Source organism: Ammospiza caudacuta, chromosome 11, assembly GCF_027887145.1.
Source record: "Ammospiza caudacuta isolate bAmmCau1 chromosome 11, bAmmCau1.pri, whole genome shotgun sequence".
Taxonomy (NCBI): Eukaryota; Metazoa; Chordata; class Aves; order Passeriformes; family Passerellidae; genus Ammospiza; species Ammospiza caudacuta.
In genome coordinates this window covers 16892400-16902944 of record NC_080603.1, presented here as the reverse complement: position 1 = coordinate 16902944, position 10545 = coordinate 16892400, and the positions used below count along the sequence as shown (strand labels likewise).

At 48.1% G+C, this 10545-nt stretch overlaps 1 protein-coding gene across 1 annotated transcript; it reads right to left on the bottom strand.

Annotated features, from left to right (window-relative positions):
• Window positions 1–3540: 3540 nt before the first annotated feature.
• On the bottom strand, window positions 3541–9929 carry GMNC (geminin coiled-coil domain containing). The gene is made up of 6 exons (XM_058811858.1): window positions 9702–9929; window positions 8133–8206; window positions 7238–7677; window positions 7059–7144; window positions 5560–5676; window positions 3541–4185 (listed from the first exon to the last, which is right to left on the bottom strand). The coding sequence occupies exons 1-6, from the start codon at window positions 9927–9929 to the stop codon at window positions 3541–3543; spliced, it is 1590 nt and encodes a 529-aa protein (XP_058667841.1).
• Between the last annotated feature and the right edge of the window lie 616 nt (window positions 9930–10545).

The window sequence follows — 10545 nt, the reverse complement described above, 5'->3', positions numbered from 1 at the left end:
CTGCTGCTCAAAGAATCACCCAGAGCCCTATGGCCATTCAAGTCATAGCTCCCCATCCTAGAGTTTTATGGGCCTGGTACTGATCCTTGGCAAGAGGGAACTTCTTGGAGTTTGCAGCAGCAAGAGTTGTGTTTTCTTGTTAAAGAGCTATAAACTGGTCCAGTGGTGAATTCCGTAGAATCCAAAGCACAAAAACCAACTGTGACATCAGAGGCAGCATCAGAACCCAGAACTCTTGCCTTCTGGCTCTGGTTTCCAGCTGTCTGTTTTTTTGAAATTAGAAATACAGTACCAAGCTGAAACTTGTCTCTGCTATCTCCTGGCTACCTCGTTGTGATGGCAGTGTGAATAACTGGATTTTGTTTCCGCTTTTTGCTTTCCATGGGCAGCAGGGTGGCTTTGAACCTCTTTCCCCCACTGGGAATGGATACAAAAGGACAAACAGGGAGGATGGAGCACAAAACAAGACTGAACAGCCATTTCAAAGCCCCATCTAGGCTTTGTACCAACAAGAGCTTTTCCCCCACATCTCTGCAGGCCAAAGAACTGCACCATGCTAATGCAGCCTCAGTGCTTCCAGGCCCAAGGAAATCATGGGGACACAGCAGGGTAATCATCATATCATCAAACCAGCACCAGCTCAGGCAGTAACTGTCCTCACATCCCACCATGTGACAGTAATCTGCCATGAGATGTCTTCAGCCTCTTACTTATTTTTCACACCTGTTACACCTGTAGGAAGGCAGGATTTTCAGAGGAACCAGGCAGTTTAGGGTGAGGTAGGCTGAGCAATGGCTTTCTTTTGGCAATAGGGGCAATATTTATCTAAAGGAATGGTTTGCTCACTGCACTGATCTGCTTGCTGTGGGTTGGTGTTAAACAAACCCTGTTTCTACTCTTCATGTAACTCAGGAAATATTGCTTCAAATGGTGGTGTCAGGGTAAAACAAATCACTCTTACTTGTTAAAATGCTTTGGGGATTTTTCTGTTTCCTTTCCAGTGTGCTCCCTGTGCTCCAGTGCCCAGCAGTATCATTGCCACAGAGAACTTTGCTCAAGCAGCTGCCCACACCAGAATTTTAAGTCTGCATGTGCAGATCAGGAGCATCCATCAGCTGACAGGAGCAGCACCATGGGATCCTCTACCCAAATGAACTCCAGTGAAGTGAGGCTCAGAAAAAAATCTCTCCAACAGGACTCAGATCCTTCATATAGAGTAAAATTCAGGAACCCACTGGAAAAGGAGAGGATTCATTCAGGTAAATTATTTCCTCACATTCATAATTTATGTGCAATGAGACAAAGGGTCAGTCACCCCTGTACAAAAGGCTGGCAAAGGCTCAAGCATCAGTTTGTTCCTACTGAAACCCTAGTTCAGGATTGTACCAAAGATCTGACACTTTTGTTCTGGCTCTCTGCAGGAGAAGTTCTCACATGCAGTGATATAAAATTGTGGAAAGCAAATGTCAGGAAAATGGAAAGCTTTTCTCTCTCTTCAGAGAAAAAAGCCCTGATTTAAGATTTTTGGTAGCACAAAAGCACTTCTTACTGCTGCTGACTCCATAGCATTGAAATTCACACATAATAGCATCCTATAGTGTTAGAAAATACAGACAGATGTTTCTCTACTTCTGCTTTACAGCTGCTGTGAGAGATGTGGCATCTACAGCTGTGTTGGGTGTAGTCCTCTGGCCACACTGCCTTACTCCCAGTTTGCTGTGCATCCTCCACATCACCTTACCAGGGGTTCCCATCACATACTCAGGTTAAGTTCAGGCATTTTCTACACTACCACATGCATCAACAAAAACTCCAGTGATAGGAGCATTTTCTTCAATGCTCTCTTACATAGTGGGGTGAGGGGACAATAATAGAAAAGAAATACATTGAGAAAAAAATGAGTTGTTTTTAGGACAGGATTTTTCTTCAGCTTTCACTGAAAAGCAGAAAGGTGCTACAGAAACAGTGGCCTTGTCTTCATCAATTTACCACAATTTTATGGAATACAGCAAGCTCTTCAAACAAATACTTGTATTTATTCAATGAACGTTTTTTGGTTTGGGTTTTTTGGGTTTTAGTGAGTTTTTGTTGTGATTTTCTTCTGCAGTGGTTGTTGTGTGGGTCTGTGGTGTTTTTTGAGTTTGGTTGGCTTTTTAATCCAGTGAAATAATGCCTACAATCAATGGTTCCATATTGCCTGTTCTGGAAGTCTGCCACAGTTAGTTTAAAGTAACTATCCAGAAATATAGTTTGTTTATTTAGAAGTCCTTTGGGAAATCATTACTGCTCCTGATGGAGTGTCTCAAATATTGCAATTCTAAGGCACAACAGGTTATTAGAAGATATTTTTATCCTCTAAAAATAGAGGAATATCCTGTTTTCTATATGAAAATAAGCCACTGAAAAAAACAACCCTCTGTTTTGGCTATTTTTACTTAAGTCCTTCCTCAATGTCAGTGGCCCCATTCTGAAAGCAAGAATAATCAAGTCAATCTATTTTGGATACTTAGGCATCAAACTGCTGTAGAACTGAAAACAAAGGTAACAGAAAATGTTACTGGTGAACTTCCTTCATGCCATTGACTTCGTATCATCAAATATTCATATCATTTAGTAGCACTAGTGGCAGTTAAGTCCTGTGCAATGCTAAAGCACCTTCACTTAGAGAATTTTAAAGCATTCTCAAAGTAATGCTGGTCTTACCCTCAGCCCATCCCAGTCTGGCAGACACAGAGAGGCAGGAGCTGGCATTGAAGGCTGGGGTTCCCAAAGACCCACTCCAGCCACTAAGTGATACTGCCTCCCCACAAGTAAACTCCCTTTATTGAGAGACAAAATACCTTTAAAACATATTAGTAAACACATCAGTCTCTTAATTACACCTTAGGAAGATCCCCTGACCTTGCTGAATCACTTGTAATTAAGTGGCCTCCAGGCATTAGAAGTAAATCCTGTTTTTATTTTGAGGCATCATCAAAGAATGTGACAGCACCATGGAACTGCAGGTAGGTCAGCCTTGTGCTGCACCTAAGGCAGCCATGGGTGCCTGTTAAATCCAAGGCTATCTGTCTCAAGAGAGATATAAATCACTTAGAAACTGCTGATCCTCAGCCTCCAACCTATGCCTCCTTTGTTATCTGTGGGTATCTGTGAGATAGGTGCTATTTCCAAAGGGAGAGAGGTGTATTCCTAAAGTGCTTTCCTGTTTGGTGCATGTGAAAGTGATCATCAAAAGTGAAAGCCCTCCAGCCTGTAAACTACCAGTAACAAGGAGGAGCTGATGACAAACCCCCAGGAAAGAAGCAAAAGCAGGTATCTGAATACAGGCACAAGAGAAAGGAATCCAGTTTGAACATCTGGGGCAAAAAACTGTTCAAGTGCAATCTGGAGTCAGATCTGTGAAAATCTGTGAGGGAATGAGGAGTGGGTTAGTGACAGGGTAGCATTTAAAGCAGCCCAAAAGGGGTCCCTTTTTCTGTCTGATGCACAAGGTGAGGTGTGACTCCTCTATCCTCTATGGCTGGCCCTTGGTCAGGTGCATCATTCAGACTGCTTGGGCACCCAGGTGAACCTCCAGCCGCCATCGTCGTCCCTGCGCACGAAGGCCTGTCCCTGGTGGAAGCTGTGCGTCCTCACATTGCGGTGGGGACTCAGGCACGTGGTGAAGGCCACTTCTGTTCTGTTGGGTGACAAACCACCAGTCCAATAAGGCAACCCATAGGCTGGGAGGGAGGAAACACTCGGCACTGGTGAGGAGATGCATGGTGCTGAAGAAAACTGAGGAAGGAAGGGAGAATCCTGGCTGCATGGATGGGTGCTGCTGCTGCCTGGGGGCTCATGGCTGCAGCTGAACACTGCTGCTGCTCCTTCCCTGTGCTCACAGTCTGCTGCTCCCCCAGGGCTCAGGCAGTACGTGTCTTTCCCAAGGTCTGGGGACAGGGCACTGTAGTTAGCTGAAGCTTCATCGATGGTGTTCACATCTTTTAATCCTAAGGTCTGCAAGACCCAGCTGTCCACAGCAGGGCTGGCTTGCTCCTCGCAGGCAGTGAATTCATTGGAGAGGTTCCTTCTAGCTTTGGAAGCATGAGGAGTTTCTTGAGGAACAAAGAAGTGGTCCTCTTTTAATCTCCTCTTGGTACTTTTGAGGATAGCACAGGTTTTTTGCCCATGGTCAGACAGTAGTTTCTATTAAAAAAAACAGAACAACAAGGTTGAGACAGAAGATTAAAATTTTAATTTCTAGATACCTGAAGGCAACATGCTTCTGGCTTCAGATGCACAAGATGGTTACTACTTGATTACCACTATCCTTACAGAGACTTTTTTTACTCTCTGCTTAAACATATGGGTATGACCAACTATTTTGTATCTTTACAGTGTCTGCAAAACCCTGTTTCTGAACGAGAAGAGTGTGACCATGTCAATAAGACCTGTGCTTTGATGGCATTCCCAGCCCTGAGCTGCCATGTGTCTCTGTGCCAGCAGCACTCTGCAGGTGAGCAGGGCATGGGGGGCACAGTGGCAGCCTGACAAAGAGGGAGCATGTAAAGGTAACTCCTACTGGAACAGGGTGATCCTGACAAGGCAGCGCTCAGAGCAGCAGCCTGAGTGGCACTGCACTCATCAATTCACCTCAGCTGTCATTATCCCAAGGACAAGGGCCCTTCAGGCATCCAGCTATGGTCAGATGAAGGCAAGAATAAACAAGGAAGCTCCCCAGCATGTCATGAATTCACTGCTCCACACTGGACCCTTCTCCACAGGACACAGGGGGTGGCCATGTCTCCCTGCTGTGCCCAGTGAAGGAGACCTTTTCTACTGCCAGGAGCCAGGTCTGGCCATGGGAAGGAGGACATCATGCTATCAACTCATCAACAGGATGGAAAAGAAAAGTCTCCCGTGTCCTACATAGTCCTACAGTCTTTTTTACCTCATGCTCAATCCACAGAGTTGAGCAAATAATCAACAGTTCAGTTTCATGGGCAAGGTTGGAATAGCAAAAGATGTCTTTAAGCTGACAAGAATAAAATATTTTCTTTATTTTTGTTTAGGTGAGAGACAAAGAATCCAAATGTTAAAAAAACAACCCTTCATACTTAGTTTAACAGAATGTTTCATCCAACCTGAAATGTTTAATTTTGTATTTCACCATTTAAAAAAACCTGCACACAATTTTTTAATCAATAAACTGAAAAAAATCCTTATCAAAAGGATAATTGACAAAAGAGAAACATTCAAAATATATATATTGAAATTTGAACTTTTTACTGAAAAAAAGCATTTAGAGGAAATAATTTTACCTTGATTATATAATCTTATCTTACTTATAGCTAGCTAATAAATTAAACCTAATTATCTCAGGTGCTACACTGTCTCCACAGTCAGAACCTGACAGGATATCATTCCTGGAGCAAACTGTCACCTTTGTGAATTTAAATGTGAGTGTGGGTTCCACTGCAGGTTGTCTGCACTCTTAGATTTTCCATACATTTTACTGGCGTGTACCTAATCAACCTGTTCCTCCTGCACACATTTGTCTGACAGGTTTGAACACAATACCTTGGCTTTTTCTTCTAAACACTTAATCAGGGCAGAATTCAGGTATTGTCGGAGGTTATTATTTTCTTCATGTAACCTAGCAAGTTCCTCTTCCTTCTGAAGCAAAGTATCTTGAAGCTGTGGAATAAAGATATTGATGAATAGATGTTGACTCTGTAACTTAATAGCAATTGCCCTCTAGTACAAGCTGCTTGGATTTGATGATTTGGGTGTTTGCTTTGTGAGCTCAACCCACCCCCTCCAGCCTCTTGTCTCTATAAATCTAAGTGGCATGACTGTTCAGTTTTCACTTTTGACTTCCTTTAATCTTTAAGTGAGTGTTTGAAAAGATTACTCTGAAAAAACCTGCAACCGCAGAATAATAATAGAAATGAATTACAAGTAGCCCTGTGAGCAGCCAGAAATGGTCACGGGCATGACAGCAGCTTCAGGATCTCCTCTTGAGCCACAGCAAACATCCCTTTGCACCCCTCCTTCCCATTTAGAGCTGCCTGGTGAAAAAGAAATGTTGCAAGCTAACAATTTATGGGGGTAGAGTGCAGAGGAAGATGCAGTTTCCATTCTTTATGATAAAGTAGCACTCAGTGATCTCTTCAGTTCTGGACCCTACTGTGCCAGCCCTGGTACATGTACAGAGTTGACATAATCCCTGGTCTCAAAAGCTGAACAGGAATGGCAGACACCTAACACTTTTCCATGGGAAATCTAAGAGTTTACAGATAGATTTTTGGCTCCTGATCATAGCTCTGGAGACTTCTTTGGAAGGACAAAGAACCTGCTGCCAAGGATCACAGGCATCTTCTAAGCATAGGCTTAGTCAAAAACAGATTTAAATGATTGAGGCAAAATCAAAGAAATAAGTACAGTGACATCTGGAATGATGGTTTGATTCCAGGGACCTTTAAGATAATATCTGAATTTTCACTGACTTGACTATGTCAAAACATCATTCCAAGTACTTGATCATAGTCATCAAACTGGAGTACCTTCACTGATGACAGTTCGGAGTTTCTCTTGTTAGGATTTACAAAAAAATGAAATATAAGAGAAAATAAAGTAACAAGGAAAACCTGTTGGTCAAAACAAAACGGTTGATCTTCCATGTAATTAGGCAATTCTGCTACAATCATTTCCCATGAAGTTAAACCTGGTGGAATCAGGAGGACACACTCTACGTACTTTTAGCCAACAGCATCATCACAGCCTGAGGCCCCCCTGTTCATGCCCCTGGTTTTCTTTAGTGCCAAGACTGCAGCTGCAATATGATGTAAGAGGGGAGGAATGGACAGGGAATCCCACCAGAGTTGGTCCAACTTCACAGGACAACATGGGGGAGAAAAAAAGTCCAGCAAGGAACAACAGTTTTGTGTCGCTTCTGACACCCGTGCCAGTGACAGGGAGACATGCCATAAGCCAACCCAGAAGGTGCAATCCGTGACACAAAGTTCGGGAGCCTCGTGGGGTGAACCCGGGCGTGCTGGGGGGCGCGGAGCCTTTACCTGCTTGTTTCTGTACAGCTGGGAGGACAGCTGGTCTCCCTGCCACGCCGCGTCCTGGGCACCGAGCTGCGGGCTGCAGACCTGGCCTGCGGATGAGAGCCAGGGTTATCCCGGCCCCGTGGGGCTCCCAGCGCGGCCGGGGCCCGCGGCGCTCCGGCGGCGGCTGAGCACTCACTCACCCTGCGGCCGGCCCTGGCTGTGCGGCGGCTCCGCGGCGCAGACGGCGGCCCAGGTCTCCTTGGAAACCCCGGCGGGGGCGGACCAGGGCCAAGCGCAGCCCGAGCCCCCGGCGAAGTCCGGCTGCGGGCACGGCCGGCCGGCGCTCTGCGGAGGGAAGGGCCGAGGCGATGGGGCGCTCGGCGGGGCCGGGGGTCCCGAGGGGAACCGGTGCCGGCCCGGCCCCGCCAGAAGCGCCCCGGCGGGGCAGCGCTCTCCCCACTGCCGTCCGGCCGGGCTGTGCTCAGGTGCTGTCCCGGGGCAGCGGCCAGCCCTGACCCGGTGCCCGCTCCCCGTTTCCCGGTGGCACCGCTCCGTGCGCCGAGCGCGGGCAGTGCCGCCCCGCCAGCCCCCGCAGCCCCGGGCTCCGAGCACCGCTGTGCCGGGGAGGCGGCTCGGCTTCCTGCAAACCCTGGGGAAGTGCTACGGTCCTGAGGGCGTTTAGGGTGAAGGGGGTTCCAATGCTGTCCTTGTTCCTGCCACCAAGGGTGTTCGACTCAGCTCTAAGCAGCAGCACAGAGCCAGCAGAGTCACCTCCTGGCTGCTCGCACTCTCTTCTGCCCCTGCAGTCCTGCAGGAGTCCCAGACCGCAAAGCCTGGGGTTGTCCCCTCCAAATAAGCCTCATCTGCAGCAACTCTAAATCTCTGCAAGGAAGGCAACGGCAGAACTTGGAGTCTCAGTCAGGGAGCCTGCCCACCCATGGGAAGGCACAGCAGCAGAGACTGCACTGGCAGGTAGAGAAGAGCCCTCTTCCTTTCCCATCTTAAGAGGGCACAAAATCTATTGCACTCCCCCAAGGGAGAGACCAGCTTCTCCTCCTCTGCCTCGAGGTCGAGAGAAATGCAAAGAGCACTTACCATATTAGTGGCAGAATGAAATGCAGGTCTTGGGAGCACGTTTCTGTTAAAGCCCCAGAGAGGTTTAAATGGCTCTGAAGGAGGGGGAGAGGGGGGAGACCGGGGAGGCGAGTTTAATCTAAAGGAGCTCCCAGTGACGCCTCAGAGCTCTCCTGAAACCCAGCAATCTGATTTGGTGTAAAGCTGTCAAACTTGTGACGTGAATAAACAGCAAACTTGCTGAAATCAAAGTCATTCTGGTCCCACAAATCAACACAAGGAAGGAGGGAAAAGAAAGGAGGGAGAAGGAAAAAAAAAGCTTCCACACACTTCAGGGCAGCAGTGAACTGGTGTGTCTGAGTTTCACTCCAGGAAATGAACAGGCATCCCGGGAAGCATCCCACATGTTCAGAATAAGGCTGCTGGTGAGTTTTTTGTTTTGTTTTGTTTTGAAGACTTGTTTGCAGTTGTAAAATCCAGCAGGAAGAAACAAGTCTGTCCAACCTGCCTGGCTGACAGAGTGGGTTTTGCCCAGCTTACAGAGGTGTGTAGAAGCAAATATGATTCAGAGCACTTCTGTGGACAGTTCTTGGAAGCAAAGTGCAGGTTTCAGAACAACAGAGTCTGCAAGGACAAGATCCTGCAAATGTCTCACTATATTGAGAATGTTTTCTATAAAGACCCAGACTTCCAGAAGATCTTAGGATATAAATGTGGCAGTGGTAAAATATTTATTATCATAAAGCATTGACTACCATAATGTTGCAAAAGCCATGGACAGGTGTGTCAAGGAAAAGCAGAGATTGTCTCCATATAGTCACTTTTGATTCATATCAGATTTACATAGCAATCAAAATCCATGGATAAATTTGAGATTTTTCCAGAGGGGAACAAAAAAAAAAAAAAAATCAAACAAAAAACCTTCACTGAGGGTCTGCCTTTGAATAGCATAGGGGATGGCGGGAATGAAGCAGTTTTTCTGCCAGAATCCTGCCCCTGCCATGGCGAGGGCTGTTCCAGGTGCTGTCCCAACCTGTCTGCAGCCAGCCAGGATGAAGCTGGGCCGAGGGCAGGCCGTGCTGGCATAGGGGATGGTCTTTCATTTCTCCCTGCAGGATGCTCAGTGCTGTTCCCCCACCAGCAAGCCTCAGGGACCATACCTGAGGGACAAACCAAGAGGGCCATTTGCTTTCCATTCTTTTATTACTGGCTATTTTCCTAGGTTGGTGCCCAAGATAAACTGGCAGTTATACCAAATTAAACCCCTGCCATCTCCTGCCTTATGCTTTTTTTCAACAGAAGCATTTTAAGAAGGCTTCACACTCACTCACTCAGCCTACAGTGCTTGGGGTCACACTTTAGGTTTCTTAACCCGCAGCCCAGCATTTGATAACTGCTGTGATAACCCGCTCCCTTCAATGCCAACCCCTCCTGCACGTCTGGGTGCTCTGTTGGCTACTAAGGAACTGCAGCGGGGTGACACACGCCCAACACCTGCCAGGGCCCAGCGCAGCTCCCCGGCCGGCTCTGGCCCCTCTGGCCGCTGCTGAGGCGCCGCAGGGCGCGGTGGCACCGGCGGCTCCTTCACACCGGGCACACCCCGGACAAGCACCGCTGCTCTGGGGCCAAGCGGGCGGCAGGGCGCTGGGTAACGGCCCGGCTGAGGCGGGTAAAGCCGGGAGAGGAGACGTCCCGGGGCGGGCAGGCTGGAGGAGCCCTCAGCGCCCGCAGCAGCCCCGTGCGAGAGGCGAACGCCCCGTGGGTCCCGCCGGGTCCCGCCAGCGCCTCCGGGCCCCGCAACGCCCGCACCGCGGCCATGTTCGCGCTGCCCAAGACGGCGTCATCAGCCCGCGCCGCCCCCGCCGTGCGGGCATGGCGGCGGGGGGAGCCGCGGACTGCCCTGAGGGGCCGGGAGTGACCCACTGCCGGTGCCCAGTGTGCACCACTCCCGGAGCCCAGAGTGCCCCGCTCCCGGTGCCCAGCGTGCCCTGCTCCCGGGGCCCGGCTGCCCCACTGTTTAAACAACAGTGGTGAAGCTAATCCTTCAGATTAATATTTAAAAAAAATAAAAACGAACTTTTTTTCTGGTTTATCCCTTTTTTGTGTAAAAATGGCCTTAAAGTTGCATTTGCACCATAGTGAGTGGGCTCTCAGAAGGGATAGTACAGAGAAGAAAATAATACTTACAGATTGTTTAATACAGGCTTACAACAGTTACAGTATGGGTTACTTTGAGTGCTGGTACCGACACTGGTGTCCAAACCCGCCCCAAATCCTCTTTACTTGTCCTGCCATGTTACTGCTGCAGTGCTTCTTATCCATGTTGAGTGCTTAAGTGAACCAGTGACAAAACAGAGGCTCACTTATAGCTCAGGATGTTAACCTATAGACAGGTACACACAGGTCCCTGGCACTTCCATGAATTTCTGATCAT

Bases quoted from the DNA above. Each gene is read 5' to 3' on its own strand.
- GMNC (XM_058811858.1), bottom strand. From the start codon at position 9,929: ATGGCCGCGGTGCGGGCGTTGCGGGGCCCGGAGGCGCTGGCGGGACCC. The intron at 8,207-9,701 runs GTGTGAAGGAGC...CCCCTCCTTCAG, and splicing joins GCTTGTCCGGGGTGTGCCCG to AGCCATTTAAACCTCTCTGG. The intron at 7,678-8,132 runs GTAAGTGCTCTT...CAGGGTTTGCAG, and splicing joins TTCATTCTGCCACTAATATG to GAAGCCGAGCCGCCTCCCCG.